Source organism: Anomaloglossus baeobatrachus, chromosome 7 (assembly GCF_048569485.1).
Source record: "Anomaloglossus baeobatrachus isolate aAnoBae1 chromosome 7, aAnoBae1.hap1, whole genome shotgun sequence".
NCBI lineage: Eukaryota > Metazoa > Chordata > Amphibia > Anura > Aromobatidae > Anomaloglossus > Anomaloglossus baeobatrachus.
Genome location: NC_134359.1, coordinates 283,882,778 through 283,903,736, shown reverse-complemented (window position 1 = coordinate 283,903,736; position 20,959 = coordinate 283,882,778). Strand labels below are relative to the sequence as shown.

Here is a 20,959-nt window from a genome sequence, read left to right as displayed (position 1 = left end):
ATATGAAGCAATCACTGGCTTAAAGGGGCCATAGGCAGAGCAGTGGTGATTGCTGGAGCACTATCGTAAGGTTAGGCCATCAATGTAAAATCTGGAAAGCCCCTGAAAGGGGATGTCCAGAATTTTGATATTTCAGACCTAGACTCAGTAATATCAGATCTGTGGTGGTCTGACATCAGCCGCTTATACTGATCAGCTGTTGTCACTACTTGTGACCAGATGTACGGAGCCAGATCCGCAGAGCTGTGCTGTGGCCGGGTTTAAGTTCTGCAGATCAGATCACATTCACTTTAATAGGAGCTGAGCTGTAAGACCTGAGAACGGCCATGACACAGTAGATAACACTGTGCAGCCACAGCTCTACGTGTGTTACATCCGGCCACAGCGGGATCTACTAACAGCCGAGTATTGGACCTCTACCGATTTTTGATATTAATCACTTGCTGTATGACAATTAGTGACGGGCGGACCCGGACTGTGAAAGTCCGGACCTGCCTGGGTTCAAAGTTACTAGAGTGACGGGCCCGGAATTATCAGGGAATTCTAGGTATTGATCCGACACTCTGTTAATAAAAAAAAAATTAAGAAAAAAATAATAAAGAAAGCATGCTTATTGGGCCGCCCCAGCCTCAAGAAATAGCAGCCTGCAGCCTCCCAGAATTGTCAGATCCATTAGATGCGACAATCCCAGCACTTTACCCGACTCTTCCTGATTGCCCTGGTGTGATGGCAATTGGGGTAATAAGGGGTTATGTGCTGCTCACCGCTACCACTAAGGCCTAATTAGTAATGGGAGGCGTCTGAGACTTCCCCCCCCCCCCCCCATTACTAATCTGTAAGAGAAAGTAAATACACACCGAAAAAAATCCTTTATTTGCAATAATACAAAAAACCACACCCTCTTTCATCACTTTATTAACCCCAAAACACCCCTGCAGATACACCATAATCCACAAGAGGTCCCACGACTATTTCATATCTGCTACATCTGAATTCACAACGAGCGATCATGGAACATGACCGCCCGCTGTGGACTTCAGGCAGAGACTGGGTCACAGCGATCAGCAGTGACGTTACTCAGGTAAATTGCGGGCACAGCTGGAGGTTCCCACAACCCTCCACCTGTGCCCGCAACACAATTGGAACCAGGTTGTGTGGTTTTTTTTTTTTATTTTTTTTTTTGTTTTTTTTTACCTGGTTATCTGCAAGTCTGCCCATCTTGAATGACAATCAATATATCAAAGCCTGGACAACCCCTTTAAGTCACGCCTGCAGTGATATAAAGCAATAGGACCTGTCTCCAGTAATGGGATCACGTTTTGAGTTTCTTTTGACGTCTTGTCCACAGAAGGAAATGGTCCATTGTCTGGAGACCGGCCTGATCTACCGCTGTGCCAAGCAATGTGTGGTCGCCCTGTCCATGTGCATGGTGGAGATGCCGGGGATCCTGATTAAATCGCTGCCGGTACTGATTGTGAAGCTCACCCACATCTCCGCCACAGTCACCATGGCCATCCCCATGCTGGAGTTTCTGTCCAGTAAGTTTTTATAATGGGACCCATAAGAAGAGCGGTAAGATCATGGCGATTTTTCTAATTTTTCTCCTTTTCCAGCTCTGGTTCGGCTGCCGCACCTTTATGGGAACTTTGCCGCAGAGCACTATGTTAGTGTCTTCGCCATTTCTCTTCCCTACACAAATCCATCAAAGTAAGGAACGACTCATCCAAATACGAAACGTTCAGCGAGACTGTCCGACCAATGTCGCCTCTACCCGTGTAACTTCCTCCCCGCAGGTTTAATCAGTACATCGTGTTCCTGGCCCATCACGTCATCGCCATGTGGTTCATCAGATGCAGACTGCCTTTCCGGAGAGACTTTGTGCCTTACATAACCAAGGTAAGCTGCAGGCAGTTATCAGGTCCGTGCCGAGCGGTGATAAGGACATTGTGCTTAACCCACTCTCCTCTGCTCCTCCTCGCAGGGTCTTCGCTCCAATGTCCTGCAGAGCTTTGATGACACTCCTGAAAAGGGGAGCTTCAGGGCCCGCAGCACCAGTCTGAATGAGAGGCCAAAAAGGTAAGACGTCTGCATGTATGAAAGGCTGATTATGTAGAATGGGACGGTTCTTCATCACTATAGCTATATGGAGGGACAAGACAGCAGAATCCATTGCAGCTACTGCTAATATGACACCATTTCATCCCATGACCAGACCATCAAATTTCTACCTGCAATTTAAAGGGAACCGGTCGCTAGATTTTGGCTTCCAAAACAAACTAGCACCTTAAGGAGCTCCTGTGCTGCATTCTATAAAAGGTACAAAACAAAACCTGCGGCACATTTTCATTATAGGGCCAACCACACTAAAACATAAGGGTATTGAGCCCATACCTACTCCAATAATTTTAGGAACAAAGGAGGGACAATGGCGTTTTTAAAGGTGCAAAATTTAAAATACAATTTTTATTAGAGCACATTTTTAAAAGGATTGGAGGACCCGACGTATGTTTCGCAATGGATTATAGTCACTTATTCATGACCATCTTTGTACATTTACTTCTGTAAATTAATGTTGTCATGTAAACTTGCACTTTATCATGTAAGCCTTTTTAAAAATGTTATAATAAAATTTGTATTTTAAATTTTGCACCTTTTTTAAAACTCCTTTGTTCCTATCATTCTATAAAGGTGCATCTTGTGTCCTGACTCCCTCTGCAGACACCCCCCCCCCCCCCCCCCCCAATACGTTTTTATATCTCCCACCATTCATGTAAATTAGTCTGCCCGATGGGCGTTCTTTCGTCCCTCCTTTCGGAGCTGATGTCAGCCTTCTTTGACATGGATGACACGGAAACAAAATCTCGCGCCTGCACAGAGACCCTGCCGGCTCGCGCAGGCGCACTTTGCTCTACCCTATGGCGGGCAGAACCAAAAAAAACAAAGTGTGCTTGCATGAACTGGCGAGTTTTCTGTGCAAGATTTTGCCCGGCGATGTGGAGGACGTCACCGAAGTCATCCACATAGCCAGGTAAAATCTTTCGCCTCTGCAGAGTCATTGCCGGCTCGCCCAGGCTTACTGTTTTAGTCTCTGCACGTCTTAGAGCAGAGTGACGTGAGCCGGCAGTCTCTGCGCAGGCGCGACATTTTGCCTCCAGCGTCATCCTTGTCAATCAAAGGAGGCGGAGATCATTGCCAAAAGGAGGGACCAGGAGCCACGAAATAGGACTCCCATTGGACTGATGAATTTCCGTACATGGTGGGAGATATAAAGGTATTTGGGGGGTCAGGGCACAAGATGCACCTTTTATAGAATAGAGCACAAGCGCTGCTTAAGGTGCTAGTCTTGGTTTAGAAAGCCAAAATCTGGTAACTGGTTCCCTTTAATTAAAAGACAGCGCAGTTTCCTGCAGTCACCACTAGAGGGAGCTCATCGCAGGCTGTGAATGATTTAGTGTGCAGTGAGCTCCCTCTAGTGGTGACAGACGGGTTTTTCTTTCATCTCTATGGAGGAGCTTTACAGATCTGTAGCATAAAAATCGACTGAGTTTTGGAAACACCTGGTGTAAAAGTGAATGTCAAAAGGATTTGGGTCACAAAACTGCCGCCTTGAGAACTTTTTAATAAGCGATAAATTGGCTGTATGCGGTTTTTAACCATTTATTTGCCCATACTGGTTATGCTTTATACTTAAGAGGATTTAGACCCCCAAACCGCCACCTCTGAAGTGTCCCTTTTTATTTAAAGTTGGCGATTTGAGTTTAACAGATACAACACAACCTAAAATGATCGCAGACTATACTCCTCATCATTGCAGATGGGGGAGGCTGCATTGTTTTGGGTTAGTTGTGCCCATCAGGCTGAGCAATAGTTACCCTTCGCCCCGCCACCCCCCCCCCCCCCCACTCCCCCTGACACTTTAGTCATTATGTCAGAGACACGACAGACTATCGCTTTGGTGGCGTCTGAGTAGATTTATACCCCTTTGGTACGTTGCAGAGCTTTCTAGCACTAGCAATGATTGGAGAGTAAATCCTTGTTACCCCGACTTAAGGCTCTAATCCGGTCTCCTTTTATGTATTTGGACCCAAAGTGACATTAAAAAAAAAAAAAAGTATCTCCTCGTCCATAAATCCTCCCAGCGCTGCAGCCGGCGGCTCCGTCATCGCTCCGCCTGCGACCATTCCTCTACCCTCTGTTCCCAGCTAGGTTTTATTTCCGTACAACTGCTGCTTCATGTGTTGTGGATTTCAGTGTCTCATGCGCCTGTTGTGATTTTGCTAATTTGTGTTTCCGCCATCTTGACAGGGAAATCTATTACCTTAACAGGTATGTTGCGGTGCCTTCACCCATTCGCACCGGTCGGGTGCCATCGTCCAGGTGCTGCCGGGTGACCGGCTATTTCATGGAAATAAAACTGTAGTCTCGGAGCATCTTACTGCACATCCAGGGTTGGGGGGCCATGATGCATTTCTTCGGCGCTCCATTGGGAGACCCAGACGATTGGGTGTATAGCTACTGCCTCCGGAGGCCACACAAAGCATTACACTAAAAAGTGTAAGGCCCCTCCCCTTCTGGCTATACACCCCCCGTGGGATCACGGGATGCTCAGTTTTCAAGCTTTGTGCGAAGGAGGTCAGACATCCACGCATAGCTCCACTGTTTAGTCAGCAGCAGCTGCTGACTATATCGGATGGAAGAAAAGAGGGCCCATATAGGGTCCCCAGCATGCTCCCTTCTCACCCCACTTGCGGTTTAAGGTTGAGGTACCCATTGCGGGTACGGAGGCTGGAGCCCACATGCTGCTTTCCTTCCCCATCCCCCTAAGGGGCTCTGTGGAAGTGGGATCTTACCGGCCCCCAAACCCTGAGGCCGGGCTCCATCCACAGACCCAGAGAACCTGCTGGAGGAGCTGAGTACCGTCAGGGACAAGGCCCTGCAACATTCAGGTACTCTGTGTCCCCGCACAGACAGGCCACGCACACTCCAGACTTGCTGGGTGTGCTAGTGCGCCGGGGGCAGTAGCGCTGCGCGCTCGGGTTAGTCACTGCAGCTTAGCTGAGTGACTTTATGTGTTGGGAACTACTGCGCCGGCCGCTCCGGGAGCGGCGGCGCGTCTGGGACTTGTAGTGCGCCGGGGACTCGCGCTGACCGCGCTTTTACGGCGGCAGCGCTCATAAATCTAGTCCCCGGCTTTTGCGGCCTAGCTCCGCTTTGTTCCCGCCCCCTCCCTGTCAATCAGGGAAAGGGAGAGACGCTGTACAATAGTCAGCGCTGAGGGCTGGAGTCTTATTTACATACTCCAGCCCTCTCACTGGGCACAGTGGGGACGCAAGTTTCCCGCTCTTGGTCTAAACACGCCCAGGGCCCGCCCCTCTCCACAGGACGCCGGCAGCCATTCCTGCATGCAGTCTGGCTGGAGAACGGACACAGGCTCTGGGGGACTCAGACAAGGGACTCTGGCGACCACACACCCGCGTTTATGCGGGCGGTAAGCTGCACATAAGTGCTGGCCCCACTAGTGCCTCAGTGTTTTTTGGTGCACTTTTTCCCTGTACCATATATATTTATATTGCACTGTACAGTCGCTTCTTGGCTTATACCCTATATTGCTCTGAGGAGACAACAACATGTCATCCGCAAAACGCAAGGGTGCCAAGGCACAGGCGGTATGCACTGCTTGTGTCGCATGTGGGGCTAATCTACCGGCAGGTTCCAATGACCCCCATTGTGTGCAATGTTCAATCCCTGTGCCACTTCGGCAGCCAGAGTCTATGGTAGTAGTGGCCCAGGCAGAGACGCCTGTGAACCCTGCCCCGGTGACGGGGACAGAATTTGCAATTTTTGCTGATAAGATGTCTGTGACTATGACAAAAATCCTGGAGACCTTGCAGTCCAGGCCAGTTTCTCAGACCATGGACACGGCTGTGTCTATGCTCCCCGGTCCCCCTCAGTTGGAACTAATCCGTACTTCAAGGGGGTCCCAGGCATCACAGGCTGAAGAATCTGACTCGGATGACAGTCCCAGGCAGCCTAAGCGAGCTCGCTGGGAAAGACCCTCGACGTCATCACACTGGTCAGGGTCTCAACGAGAAGAGTCTCTGTATGAGGAGACAGAGGTGGGTGATCAGGAGTCTAATCCTGACACCGCTCTCAATCTAGATACCCCTGATGGTGACGCAATGGTAAATGACCTTATAGCGGCCATCAATAGACTGTTGGATATTTCTCCCCCAGCCCCTTCAGCAGAGGAGGCAGCTGCACAGCAGGAGAAGTTCCATTTTCGGTATCCCAAGCGTAAATTGAGTACTTTTCTGGACCACTCTGACTTCAGAGAATCAGTCCAGAAACATCATGCTTATCCAGACAAGCGTTTCTCCAAACGTCTTAAAGATACCCGTTATCCCTTTCCCCCTGACGTGGTCAAACGCTGGACCCAGTGTCCAAAGGTGGATCCCCCAATATCCAGGCTTGCGGCTAGATCCATAGTTGCAGTGGAGGATGGGGCTTCACTTAAAGATGCCAATGACAGACAGATGGACCTGTGGTTGAAATCTGTCTATGAAGCTATCGGCGCGTCGTTTGCTCCAGCATTCGCGGCCGTGTGGGCACTCCAAGCTATTTCCGCTGGTCTGGCACAGGTGGACTCTATCATACGTCCAGCAGTGCCGCAGGTGGCGTCCTTAACTACGCAAATGTCTGCGTTTGCGACATACGCTATCAATGCGGTACTGGACTCTACGAGCCGTACCTCAATGGCGTCCGCCAACTCTGTGGTTTTGCGCAGAGCCTTGTGGTTAAAAGAATGGAAAGCAGATTCTGCTTCCAAGAAATGTTTAACCAGCTTGCCGCTATCTGGAGACAGACTGTTTGGTGAGCAATTGGCTGAAATCATTAAACAGTCCAAGGGTAAGGACTCCTCCTTACCCCAGCCCAGATCAAGCAAACCTCAACAGAGGAAGTGGCAGTCGAGGTTTCGGTCCTTTCGAGGCTCGGGCAAGCCCCAATTCTCCTCGTCCAAAGGGACTCAGAAGGAGCAAAGGAGCTCAGATGCCTGGCGGGCTCACTCACGCCCCAAGAAAGCAACCGGAGGACCCGCTTCCAAGCCGGCTGCCTCATGACTTTCGGCCTCCTCTCTCCGCATCCTCGGTCGGTGGCAGGCTCTCCCGCTTTTGCGACATTTGGCTGCCACAGGTCAAGGACCGGTGGGTAACAGACATTTTGTCTCACGGGTACAGGATAGAGTTCAGTTCTCGTCCTCCGCCTCGGTTCTTCAGAACTTCCCCACATCCCGACCGAGCAGATGCCCTTCTGCAGGCGGTGGGCTCTCTAAGAGCAGAAGGAGTGGTGATCCCTGTCCCTCTTCAGGAACAAGGGCAAGGTTTTTACTCCAATCTCTTTGTGGTGCCAAAAAAGGACGGCTCATTCCGTCCTGTTCTGGACCTAAAACTGCTCAACAAGCATGTGAACGCCAGGCGGTTCCGGATGGAATCCCTCCGCTCCGTCATTGCCTCAATGTCTCAAGGAGATTTCCTTGCATCAATAGACATCAAAGATGCTTATCTCCACGTGCCGATTTGCTACAGAGCACCAACGCTTTCTACGTTTCGTGATAGGAAACGACCATCTACAATTCGTAGCTCTGCCATTTGGTCTGGCGACAGCCCCACGGGTTTTCACCAAGATCATGGCGGCAGTGGTAGCGATCTTGCACTCTCAGGGACACTCGGTGATCCCTTACTTAGACGATCTGCTTGTCAAAGCACCCTCTCAAAAGGCATGCCAACTCAGCCTGAATGTTGCGCTGGAGACTCTCCAGACTTTCGGGTGGATCATCAACTTTTCAAAGTCCAATCTGTCACCGACCCAATCACTAACGTATCTTGGCATGGAGTTTCATACTCTCTCAGCGATAGTGAAGCTTCCGCTGGACAAGCAGCGGTCACTGCAGACAGGGGTGCAGTCTCTCCTTCAAGGTCAGTCGCACCCCTTAAGGCGCCTCATGCACTTCCTAGGGAAGATGGTGGCAGCATTGGAGGCAGTCCCGTTTGCGCAGTTTCATCTGCGCCCTCTTCAGTGGGACATTCTCCGCCAATGGGACGGGAAGTCAACATCCCTGGACAGGAAAGTCTCCCTTTCCCAGACGGCCAAGGACTCTCTGCAGTGGTGGCTTCTTCCCACCTCATTATCACAGGGAAGATCCTTCCTACCACCGTCTTGGGCGGTGGTCACGACAGACGCGAGTCTGTCAGGGTGGGGAGCAGTTTTTCTCCACCACAGGGCTCAGGGTACGTGGACTCAGCAGGAGTCCACCCTTCAGATCAATGTTCTGGAAATCAGGGCAGTGTATCTGGCCCTACTAGCCTTCCAGCAGTGGCTGGAAGGAAAGCAGATCCGAATTCAGTCGGACAACTCCACAGCGGTGGCATACATCAACCACCAAGGAGGGACACGCAGTCGGCAAGCCTTCCAGGAAGTCCGGCGGATTCTGATGTGGGTGGAGGACAGAGCATCCACCATATCCGCGATTCACATCCCGGGCGTGGAAAACTGGGAAGCAGACTTCCTAAGTCGCCAGGGTATGGACGCAGGGGAGTGGTCCCTTCACCCAGACGTGTTTCAGGAAATCTGTCACCGCTGGGGGGTGCCGGATGTCGACCTAATGGCGTCTCGGCACAACAACAAGGTCCCGACCTTCATGGCGCGGTCTTGCGATCAAAGAGCTCTGGCGGCAGACGCCTTGGTGCAAGATTGGTCGCAGTTCCGGCTCCCTTATGTGTTTCCACCTCTGGCACTCTTGCCCAGAGTGCTACGCAAGATCAGATCCGATTGCAGCCGCGTCATACTCGTCGCCCCAGACTGGCCGAGGAGGTCGTGGTACCCGGATCTGTGGCATCTCACGGTCGGCCAACCGTGGGCACTACCAGACCGACCAGACTTACTGTCCCAAGGGCCGTTTTTCCATCGGAATTCTGCGGCCCTGAACCTGACTGTGTGGCCATTGAGTCCTGGATCCTAGCGTCTTCAGGATTATCCCAAGGGGTCGTTGCCACCATGAGACAGGCTAGGAAACCCACGTCTGCTAAGATATACCACAGAACGTGGAAGATATTCTTATCCTGGTGCTCGGCTCAGGGAGTGTCTCCCTGGCCTTTTGCATTGCCTACTTTTCTTTCTTTCCTGCAATCTGGGTTAGAGAAAGGTTTGTCGCTCGGCTCCCTTAAAGGGCAAGTCTCGGCGCTATCCGTCTTTTTTCAGAAGCGTCTAGCACGACTTTCTAAGGTGCGCACGTTCCTGCAGGGGGTTTGTCATATCGTACCCCCGTACAAGCGGCCGTTAGATCCATGGGATCTGAACAGGGTACTAGTTGCCCTCCAGAAGCCGCCCTTCGAGCCTCTGAGGGATGTTTCACTTTCTCGACTATCACAGAAAGTGGCTTTTCTGGTAGCGATCACATCTCTTCGGAGAGTGTCTGAGCTAGCAGCGCTATCATCCAAGGCTCCTTTCCTGGTCTTCCACCAGGACAAGGTAGTGCTGCGCCCCATTCAGGAGTTTCTCCCTAAGGTGGTATCCTCTTTTCATCTAAATCAGGATATCTCATTGCCTTCCTTTTGTCCTCATGCAGTTCATCGGTATGAGAAGGATTTACATTTGTTAGATCTGGTGAGAGCACTCAGAATCTACATTTCCCGCACGGCGCCCCTGCGCCGCTCGGATGCACTCTTTGTCCTTGTCGCTGGTAAGCGCAAAGGGTCGCAGGCTTCCAAAGCCACCCTGGCTCGATGGATCAAAGAACCAATTCTTGAAGCCTACCGTTCTGCCGGGCTTCCGGTTCCTTCAGGGCTAAAGGCCCACTCAACCAGAGCCGTGGGTGCGTCCTGGGCATTACGACACCAGGCTACGGCTCAACAGGTGTGCCAGGCAGCTACCTGGTCGGGTCTGCACACTTTCACCAAACATTATCAGGTGCATACCTATGCTTCGGCGGACGCCAGCCTAGGTAGAAGAGTCCTGCAGGCGGCAGTTGCCTCCCCGTAGGGGAGGGCTGTCTTTGCAGCTCTAACATGAGGTATTTCTTTACCCACCCAGGGACTGCTTTTGGACGTCCCAATCGTCTGGGTCTCCCAATGGAGCGCCGAAGAAGAAGGGAATTTTGTTACTTACCGTAAATTCCTTTTCTTCTAGCTCCTATTGGGAGACCCAGCACCCGCCCTGTGGTCCTTCGGGATTTTTGGTTTTTTCGGGTACACATGTTGTTCATGTTGAACGGTTTTCAGTTCTCCGATGTTACTCGGAGTGATTTTGTTTAAACCAGTTATTGGCTTTCCTCCTTCTTGCTTTAGCACTAAAACTGAGCATCCCGTGATCCCACGGGGGGTGTATAGCCAGAAGGGGAGGGGCCTTACACTTTTTAGTGTAATGCTTTGTGTGGCCTCCGGAGGCAGTAGCTATACACCCAATCGTCTGGGTCTCCCAATAGGAGCTAGAAGAAAAGGAATTTACGGTAAGTAACAAAATTCCCTTCTTTTCTGCTTTTTGGGACAAGCTGTCCTTCCTACACCTTCCTTCCTTCCTTCCTACACCTTCCTTCCTACACCTTCCTTCCTTCCTACACCTTCCTTCCTTCCTACACCTTCCTTCCTTCCTACACCTTCCTTCCTTCCTACACCTTCCTTCCTTCCTACACCTTCCTTCCTTCCTACACCTTCCTTCCTTCCTACACCTTCCTTCCTTCACCTTCCTTCCTTCCTACACCTTCCTTCCTTCCTACACCTTCCTTCCTTCCTACACCTTCCTTCCTTCCTACACCTTCCTTCCTTCCTACACCTTCCTTCCTTCCTACACCTTCCTTCCTTCCTACACCTTCCTTCCTTCCTACACCTTCCTTCCTTCCTACACCTTCCTTCCTTCCTACACCTTCCTTCCTTCCTACACCTTCCTTCCTTCCTACACCTTCCTTCCTTCCTTCCTTCCTACACCTTCCTTCCTTCCTTCCTTCCTACACCTTCCTTCCTTCCTTCCTTCCTTCCTTCCTTCCTTCCTTCCTACACCTTCCTTCCTTCCTTCCTTCCTTCCTTCCTTCCTACACCTTCCTTCCTTCCTACACCTTCCTTCCTTCCTACACCTTCCTTCCTTCCTACACCTTCCTTCCTTCCTACACCTTCCTTCCTTCCTACACCTTCCTTCCTTCCTTCCTTCCTACACCTTCCTTCCTTCCTACACCTTCCTTCCTTCCTACACCTTCCTTCCTTCCTTCCTTCCTACACCTTCCTTCCTTCCTACACCTTCCTTCCTTCCTTCCTTCCTACACCTTCCTACACCTTCCTTCCTTCCTTCCTTCCTACACCTTCCTTTCTACACCTACCTTCCTACACCTTCCTTCCTACACCTTCCTACACCTTCCTTCCTTCCTTCCTTCCTTCCTACACCTTCCTTCCTACACCTTCCTTCCTTCCTACACCTTCCTTCCTTCCTTCCTTCCTTCTTACACCTTCCTTCCTTCTTACACCTTCCTTCCTTCCTACACCTTCCTTCCTTCCTACACCTTCCTACACCTTCCTTCCTACACCTTCCTACACCTTCCTTCCTACACCTTCCTTCCTTCCTTCCTACACCTTCCTTCCTTCCTTCCTTCCTTCCTTCCTTCCTTCCTTCCTTCCTACACCTTCCTTCCTTCCTTCCTTCCTTCCTTCCTTCCTTCCTTCCTTCCTTCCTTCCTTCCTACACCTTCCTTCCTTCCTACACCTTCCTTCCTTCCTACACCTTCCTTCCTTCCTACACCTTCCTTCCTTCCTACACCTTCCTTCCTTCCTACACCTTCCTTCCTTCCTACACCTTCCTTCCTTCCTACACCTTCCTTCCTTCCTACACCTTCCTTCCTTCCTACACCTTCCTTCCTTCCTACACCTTCCTTCCTTCTTACACCTTCCTTCCTTCCTTCCTTCCTACACCTTCCTACACCTTCCTTCCTACACCTTCCTACACCTTCCTTCCTTCCTTCCTACACCTTCCTACACCTTCCTTCCTACACCTTCCTTCCTTCCTTCCTACACCTTCCTTCCTTCCTTCCTTCCTTCCTTCCTTCCTTCCTTCCTACACCTTCCTTCCTTCCTTCCTTCCTTCCTTCCTTCCTTCCTTCCTTCCTTCCTACACCTTCCTTCCTTCCTTCCTACACCTTCCTTCCTTCCTTCCTTCCTTCCTTCCTACACCTTCCTTCCTTCCTTCCTTCCTTCCTTCCTACACCTTCCTTCCTTCCTTCCTACACCTTCCTACACCTTCCTTTCTACACCTTCCTTCCTTCCTACACCTTCCTTCCTTCCTACACCTTCCTTCCTTCCTTCCTTCCTACACCTTCCTACACCTTCCTTCCTACACCTTCCTACACCTTCCTTCCTACACCTTCCTTCCTTCCTTCCTTCCTACACCTTCCTTCCTTCCTTCCTTCCTTCCTTCCTACACCTTCCTTCCTACACCTTCCTTCCTTCCTTCCTTCCTACACCTTCCTTCCTTCCTTCCTTCCTTCCTTCCTACACCTTCCTTCCTTCCTACACCTTCCTTCCTTCCTACACCTTCCTTCCTTCCTACACCTTCCTTCCTTCCTACACCTTCCTTCCTTCCTTCCTTCCTACACCTTCCTTCCTTCCTTCCTACACCTTCCTTCCTTCCTTCCTTCCTTCCTACACCTTCCTTCCTTCCTTCCTACACCTTCCTACACCTTCCTTTCTACACCTTCCTTCCTTCCTACACCTTCCTTCCTTCCTTCCTTCCTTCCTTCCTACACCTTCCTTCCTTCCTTCCTTCCTTCCTTCCTTCCTACACCTTCCTTCCTTCCTTCCTACACCTTCCTACACCTTCCTTTCTACACCTTCCTTCCTTCCTACACCTTCCTTCCTTCCTTCCTTCCTACACCTTCCTTCCTTCCTTCCTACACCTTCCTACACCTTCCTTCCTACACCTTTCTTTCTTTCTTCCTACACCTTTCTTTCTTTCTTCCTACACCTTCCTTTCTTTCTTTCTTCCTACACCTTCCTTTCTTTCTTTCTTTCTTCCTACACCTTCCTTTCTTTCTTTCTTTCTTCCTACACCTTCCTTTCTTTCTTTCTTTCTTTCTTCCTACACCTTCCTTTCTTTCTTTCTTTCTTTCTTTCTTCCTACACCTTCCTTTCTTTCTTTCTTTCTTTCTTCCTACACCTTCCTTTCTTTCTTTCTTTCTTTCTTCCTACACCTTCCTTTCTTTCTTTCTTTCTTTCTTTCTTCCTACACCTTCCTTTCTTTCTTTCTTCCTACACCTTCCTTCCCACACACGCAAACACTAGCCCCATAAAATACACATCACCTGTAAATGAGGCATATTGGACCTCATACACTTTATATGGGGGGGGGGGTCTCGTGTCATTTCAACTTTGATTCCAAGAGACTTTCTATATAAATCAGTTTTTAGGAGGGGGGGGACACCAGAACCTTTAATGAGGCACTGGGGCCACTTAAATTCCCCTTTTAATGAAGTTGAAATGACTTGCGTGCCCTCTTGTAAAAGTCTTGAGTTCCCCTTAGTTTTTAGGGGGCACCTTACGAGGGGGCACTCAAGTCATTTCAACTTTATAAAGGGGCATTAAAACAATAATGCATGGGGTATAAGGCTGGAAAGCCTCAAGTGCCCCCTTGGTAGCATAGTCTTGAGTCCCCTAAAAACTGAGCACCTCTATATAAAGTAGTAATGACTTGAGTTATAATCCACCTCCAGTGCCCCCCTATAAATGGGGACATTCAAGGCATTACGTCTTTGTAATTCTGAGTGCCCCTTCATAATCTTGAGACATCGGGGGGGGCGTTATTACTTTATAAGGGGCACTTAGGACTGATTACTTTGTAGGGTGCACAGAATATCGCTCGTGACCATTTCTCGGTGCTGAATGTCGGCTCCCAGGGTTCTGTTTTAGCGGGGGTCCGTGTCCTTAGCTTCAGCTTCCCCCATAGATATGCTCCTTCTCCGCTAACCTGCAGCCCGTCCTTTGTATTTCCATGAGATGGGGTCACCCGCAGGACCTGGCCGCTGCCTTCAGTATAATCACAGGTGGATTTCTTGGTCTTTTCCTGCTGTTTTTTAGTTGCAGTGCTTTTTTTTTTTTTTTTTTTTTAAATTGTTGTTTTTCTATAAAAATGTCTTTGTAATTTTATTAAAAGGACAATTTGTGCGCTGCGGATATCGATGCATGAAGTCAGAACAGCCGGCCATCAGTTTAGCCTGGAAAAAACAAAAACCGGGTTAAGACTTGCTCTTCTGACTCGGCCGTGCCTCCCATAATATATTAGGAAACTGCATGGACGGCAGATGTTCTATATTGTGACCAGTGTGACAGCCATATAGAATTTATTTGCCAGCATCTATTGTTTTATGATGATCTGTGTCTCATTTGTAGCTATTGTAGACTTCGGGGAGCATGGGGAAAAGTCTAGTGTTAAATATTAAATAAAAGTCGGGGAGGAGGGGGATGCAGCTGCAGTCACTGCCTGAGATTGCTTGCTGTGAGAGAGGAGAAAGAGCAGCATCAGCTAGAACCATTATGATTTTCCAAAAGGGGTAAATGCCCTTCACCCATCTGAATACTGTCCTCACTCAAATGTATGAGGTTACTGTAAATTCTTAATAAACATGTCTGACCTGAGATTAAAGGGTTATTCCTATTTGCATAAACTGGGTATTATCGGACAGGGCTCACAAATACGAGCAATTTTGCAATTTACAGCGTGTTAACATTTTCAGCCGTTCTAGAGATATTAACATGTTTGTTTCAAGCTTGTTGTCTTAGAGACCGACCACCGCTGGTAAACAGAACATGTGCAGCGCTTACAATCTCTCTTCTCTGGATTGTAAGCGCTGCACATGTTACACAATCCATAGGAGTGAGAATGTAAGCGCTGCACATGTCACACAATCTCACTCCTATGGATTGTGTAAGCGCTGTTTTCAAGCCGGCAAGGATCACTGGAGCCCGACGTTACCTCCTTAATCTTGGCCAGCTTCAGCGCAGTGCTTACAAGCTAGACAGCAGCGGTGGTCGGTAGTCATGGCAACCAGCTATAAAAGTGTGAATATCTCAAGAACGGCTGACAATTTTAACAAGCAGTAAATTGCAAAAGTGTTTGTTTTTACCAGCTCTATCCGACAATACCCATCTAAAAGATGCAGTTTCCTAATATCTTATGTCGGCAGGGGGGCAGCACCTCTCGATTTCAGCCACAATTGACTCCTAGAATGACTTTTTTTTTTTTTTTTCTCATTTTGCTTCTCGCCCTCTCATTTGTCGCATTTATGGTTTTGTTTTTTTTGTTTTTTTGTTTCTCCCTCTCTATGGTGTACCCCCCACGGGCCTTCTGATGTACCCACTCTTCACATCTTTACACTGGTTTCCACCTTCATCCCTTTGTGTGGTTTGGGGGTGAACACTGTCTCCCCACCCCACGTGGGCTGTGTCGGCGGGCGTCATTGCCCCGATTTTTAATATGGTTCTGTGCGGGTAACTTCTTAATGGGGTAGCTTGAAGCTATCCAAACCAGCTAAGCCGGGCGTGAGCGACTCCTCCCCGGTGAAGGAGATGAGGGACCTTTCCAATGCCTTCCGATCTCGCAGCATCAGTGTGTCGGAGCGCGCTGCATACAGGTATAGGGGGGCTGCGGTGCCCGTACACTGGGGGATTGAAGTGCATGCCAAGGAGACTTGCATGGCCGTCCTAGACACTAGTGCCCACTGTGTAACCATTGCAGCGCCGGGCAGCCCTAACACTATGCACGTTTTATCTACTGAAATAATGAAACTTTTGCAGCAACTTTTTTAACAAGTGAGAAAAGTGCAATCTGGGAACATCACCGGGGGGCGATCGATCTGCCGTCCTCTAATGGTGGTCCGGCTGCACTCCTCTCTGGGGCCAGGGGGACGTTGTAGATTAAAGTGTTATGTGACTTGTGCATGATTGATAATTACATGGAGCCGGGTCTGTGGAGCATGACGTGGGGCAGTCTCTAGTCTCCTTGGGTTGGATCCCTCATTACTGATAGATGGGGCCAATGTGCACATTGTAACTACCTGATATTCAGGAAACGCAGCTTTGCTTTACTTTGCCCCTTACTGACCCTGAGTATTAGTATTTGTGGCAGCACAGCTCTGCCCGTCTGCACGCCCGAAAAACTGCAGGAGCTCACAGCATCAGTTACCAAAGACTCACATGCTCAATTGTGGGCGCCACGACTGACGGCAGCCACACGATGGGACCACAGCCGCAATACTGCCAAATGCATTAGACATGTTCCCCTTCTGACTCCACCATATTCGTGAACAGACGAGTAACAGATTTGCTTCTGACATCTGCCAATTCTGCTGTAAGAATGAACACTGCCTTTCCCACCCCCCGCCCCTTCCCCATCTTTGCCTATTCTCCCACCGCCCTCTTCCCCCACTGCCCTCTTCCCCCCCCACTGCCCTCTTCCCCCCCACTGCCCTCTTCCCCCCCACTGCCCTCTTCCCCCCACTGCCCTCTTCCCCCCCACTGCCCTCTTCCCCCCCACTGCCCTCTTCCCCCCCACTGCCCTCTTCCCCCCCACTGCCCTCTTCCCCCCCACTGCCCTCTTCCCCCCCACTGCCCTCTTCCCCCCCCACTGCCCTCTTCCCCCCCATTCCCCCTCTTCCCTGTCTTTGCCTCTTCTCCTCCTTCCCCCCCCCCCATTCCCCCTCTTCCCCGTCTTTGCCTCTTCTCCTCCTTCCCCCCCCCCCTTCCCTGTGTTTGCCTCTTCTTCTCCTTCCCCCCCCCCCCTTCCCTGTGTTTGCCTCTTCTTCTCCTTCCCCCCCCCCCCCCCTTCCCTGTGTTTGCCTCTTCTTCTCCTTCCCTTCTTTCCCCCCCTTCTTGCCGTCTTTGCCTCTCCGGGCCTAGCAGCTCTGTCTATCTCTGCTGCACAGGCCGCTCAGCTCTGTGATTAGCTGCAGCGGTTACATGATCACCAGGACAGCAGCGGGTTCTCTGAAACAAATAATCCCTCTCATTCTAATATGATGGCTGCCGCACTTGAAAGGGGCTAATTTGCTAACGCAGAAGAAAACATCCCCTAAATATTCGGCTCCGATCTCGCAGCTGCGCGGATTGTACGGAGCCGGCGATTGTGAGGTTTGGGTCCAGGTCCATGCATAAGTAAAGCAAAGTTATGTAAGATGATGAAAGCTGGAGCTGCCCCTTTAAGGAGAATCCATTAGAATCGAGGGGGGGGGATTGTAAGGGTCTGCCTTTCGCAGTGGCTTTTTCAGGGTAAAGTCATGCTCCTACAGACCTACCCTAAAGTGCTACCGCGGTCTAACCCCTCATTGTCTCGCCCAGCCGGCTGCAGACCTCCGTGACCAGTGCGAGCCTGAGCTCGGCCGATGAAAGCTCCATGGCCCAGGCTGACGACAGCCTGAAAAACCTCCACCTAGAGCTGACGGAGATCTGTCTAGACATGATGGCCCGATACGTGTTCTCCAACTTCACTGCGGTTCCCAAGAGGTGAGTCTAAAGCGGCAACATCCACCGGCTGATCTCCTGCCGGCATAGCCCCCAATCCATGGTATGACATGAGCTGTAACCTAAACCTATGAAATCTGGATGGAAGCCTCCATATAATTTGGTTATTGCCCGGAGCACAACCCTTTATGATCTCAACAACCAGCAACCGGAGCTAGCTCAGATCGCTGCTGTTTGACAGCCGCAAGTGAGTGGTTAATCTCTGGTAGTGGCATATAACTGGTGCTGGCCTGGTCAGGAACGGATTTAGGACTCCACTGAAGTAACGATAATTTGGTCCCCCCCTGGTTTTCCTTCTTCCAGGTCTCCGGTTGGAGAGTTCCTTCTGGATGGAGGAAGAACCAAAACGTGGCTGGTTGGAAATAAATTGGTGACCGTGACAACCAGTGTGGGGAGAGGGACACGTTACCTCCTCGGCCTGGATCCTGTGGAGGTCCCGAAGGAGGGTGATGGCGATACCAGGTAGCGGCGGCGTCTTCATAATGTTCTTTGCTCGCCTGTTGCAGCGGTGGGTTGTGGTAGGAGTTCACCATCATTTTGAGGATCGGTCTGTTTTTCCATCTTGCAGCCCTTATACAGAAATCCCGAAGATGGAGCTACACGTGAGAAAGTCGACCCTTCAGCCGCGGCACAGAGTCCGCTCCATGTCTGGTGAGCCCATTTGTGGGCGGGGGGAGGATGTCGTTGCCTTTTTTTGATTTTTGGGGGACTCCACGAGGAATCATGGGGCTAAACTCCACTGACAGATATTGTCTCTGTAGTGATTGACAAGTCTCTGCCCCCAGAATAGTAACATAGACCGCCGATCACTAGGTCGGAGCTGGAGAAATGTGCTCCGGACAATCTGATGTTTCCCTGCCCCTTGTTTCGCGGCTTTTTTGTGCTGCTCCTCGTTCACTGATGGTTTTTCAGGTGGTCATGGACTGCGGGCCGGTTCTGAAGGAAGCAGAGTAGAAAAGTCTCCACGTCGGGCCCAGATGAAGAGGGAGAAGCCTACATTGGCGGACTTTGTCCCGGTGCTGACCCACGGATGGGCAGAGATACTTGTTCGTAGACCTACAGGTAAACTAAACCGTGCAGTATAGTGGGGGGCACACTGCAATCTGTCCATATAGTGTGCACAAAGTCAAGTTAAAGAAAAATAAATTCCCTTCAGGCCCGGGGGGTCCCTCTGGCTGCTGCGGCCCAGGGGGCCCCTCTGGCTTGCCGGCTGGCTGGTGTAGCCCGAGGGTGCCCTCTGGCTTGCCGGCTGGCTGGTGTAGCCCGGGGGTGCCCTCTGGCTTGCGGCTGGCTGGTGTGGCCCGGGGGGCCCCTCTGGCTTGCGGCTGGCTGGTGCGGCCCGGGGGGCCCCTCTGGCTTGCGGCTGGTGCGGCCCGGGGGGGCCCCTCTGGCTTGCGGCTGGCTGGTGCGGCCCGGGGGGGCCCCTCTGGCTTGCGGCTGGCTGCTGCGACCCATGGGGGCCCTCTGGCTTGCGGCTGGCTGGTGCGGCCCGGGGGGCCCCTCTGGCTTGCGGCTGGCTGGTGCGGCCCGGGGGGCCCCTCTGGCTTGCGGCTGGCTGGTGCGGCCCGGGGGGGCCCCTCTGGCTTGCGGCTGGCTGCTGCGACCCATGGGGGCCCTCTGGCTTGCGGCTGGCTGTCTGTGGCCCGAGGGGGCCCTTTCCGGGCGGCTTTTGCGGTCCCCTTGGGGAGCAGGAGTAATCTTCATCCGTGTTCTCACTTCCAGGCAATACCAGCTGGCTGATGAGTCTGGAGAATCCCCTCAGCCCCTTCTCGTCAGACATTAATAATATGCCGCTGCAAGAACTGTCCAACGCCCTGATGGCCGCCGAGAGGTTCAAGGAACATCGAGAGACCGCGCTGTACAAGTCGCTCTCCATGCCCGCCTCCACCCTCAGCTCTGCGGCAAGCAAGCCCACCCGCCTGCAACGATCCAACACAGGTAGGTGGGCACAGGGAGGCCCGCTCCTAAAGGGAAAGTGTCACTAGAAAAGGGACTGAGTGTTTAATCCGGTTTCTATGGTAATTGCATTTTGATAGTATATTTTCTCACTGTCTAGTAGGCCAAATATTAGACTCTTACATCATGGTGGGCACGAGCAGCAACGGACTTTACGGAGCTGTACTGAAGTATTAAGATCATATTGATAAGGGCAATAGTACAGGAAGGGGGAGGAGGTGAGCTGTGATATCACCTATTGTGGCTGGTGGATCCTCTGTTATCTACTCTATATAGAGGTGTAGTCTCATTGTGCCAGAGGGAGAGGAGGTGAGATGTGAACACTATAATGAATGGTAGATCCTTTTTCATTATACAGAAGGTGAGCTGTGACATTACCTATTGTGAATGGTGGAAGCTGTTATCTACTGTATTTACAGACTTAACAGGGGGAGGGGGTGAGCTATATCGCCTATTCTGAATGGTAGAAGCAGTTATCTACTCCACATAGGTGTTATTTGTTGTATAGGAGGAGGAGGTGAGCTGTGACGTCACCTATTGTGAATGGTGGATCCTGTTTTCTACTGTAGTTCAGTCATTGTACAGGAAGGGGGAGGAGTTCAGCTGTGACATCACCTATTGTCAATAGTGGATCCTGTGTTAGCTACTGTATATAGGTGTATTCAGTCATTGCGTTGTACAGGAGGAGGAGAAAGTGAGCTGTGACCACTATAACGAATGGTGGATCCTTCATCAGTCATTATACAGGAGAAGGTAAGCTGACACATTACCTAATCTGAATGGTGGAATTCGTTATCTTCTGTATAGAGGTGTTATCAGTGATTATACAGCAGGAGGAGAAGGTGAGCTGTGACATCACCTATCGTGACTGATGGATCCTGTGTTTTTTACTATATATAGAGGTGTTGTCAGCCTAGATGGGCGGAGGAAGTGACCTCTGAAAGGATCCACCCTTCATTCTAGTAATTGTATAGGTGGGGAGAAGGTGAGCTGTGGCATCACCTATTGTAACTGATGGATCCTGTGTTTTCTACTATATATAGAGGTGTTGTCAGTTAGCCTAGATGGGCGGAGGAAGTGACCTCTGAAAGGATCCACCCTTCATTCTAGTCATTGTATAGGTGGGGAGGAGGTGAGCTGTGATATCTCCTATTGTAAATGGTGGCTCCCATACAGATGTTGCCTTTCATTGTCTTCCTCCTGATGGTGCTGAAGTCATCGGCACAAATCAAGGAGGTGGTCTGGGCCTAGTGGATAGTGTGAAAATGGCTAATTTATTACTAATAATTTTTAAACATTTTAGGGGGATATTTTCTGATGACACGTTCCCTTTAACATCTGATTCTGTCCTTGATCACAATTTTTCATCTTTTCTCTCTGTGGGTTCGGTCGGTCCCTTTTTTGGGGGGGGCTCTTCCGATAAAGCACGACCACTTATCCTCCACAGCCTTGGCTCGCTC

At 50.6% G+C, this 20,959-nt stretch overlaps 1 protein-coding gene across 4 annotated transcripts in view; it reads left to right on the top strand.

Annotated features, from left to right (window-relative positions):
- Positions 1-20,959, top strand: part of TSC2 (TSC complex subunit 2) — an 87,205-nt gene that overhangs the window by 46,700 nt on the left and 19,546 nt on the right. For 2 of the 4 annotated variants that reach the window (XM_075318307.1, XM_075318303.1), the window contains exons 20-29: positions 1,349-1,538; positions 1,614-1,707; positions 1,794-1,896; positions 1,982-2,076; positions 15,536-15,658; positions 17,361-17,525; positions 17,847-18,005; positions 18,112-18,194; positions 18,456-18,605; positions 19,266-19,481. In XM_075318307.1, the coding sequence (XP_075174422.1) occupies positions 1,349-1,538; positions 1,614-1,707; positions 1,794-1,896; positions 1,982-2,076; positions 15,536-15,658; positions 17,361-17,525; positions 17,847-18,005; positions 18,112-18,194; positions 18,456-18,605; positions 19,266-19,481 (1,378 nt within the window). The remainder of the gene's footprint in view (positions 1-1,348; positions 1,539-1,613; positions 1,708-1,793; positions 1,897-1,981; positions 2,077-15,535; positions 15,659-17,360; positions 17,526-17,846; positions 18,006-18,111; positions 18,195-18,455; positions 18,606-19,265; positions 19,482-20,959) is intronic. The other 2 variants (XM_075318306.1, XM_075318305.1) reach the window with 1 other exon arrangement.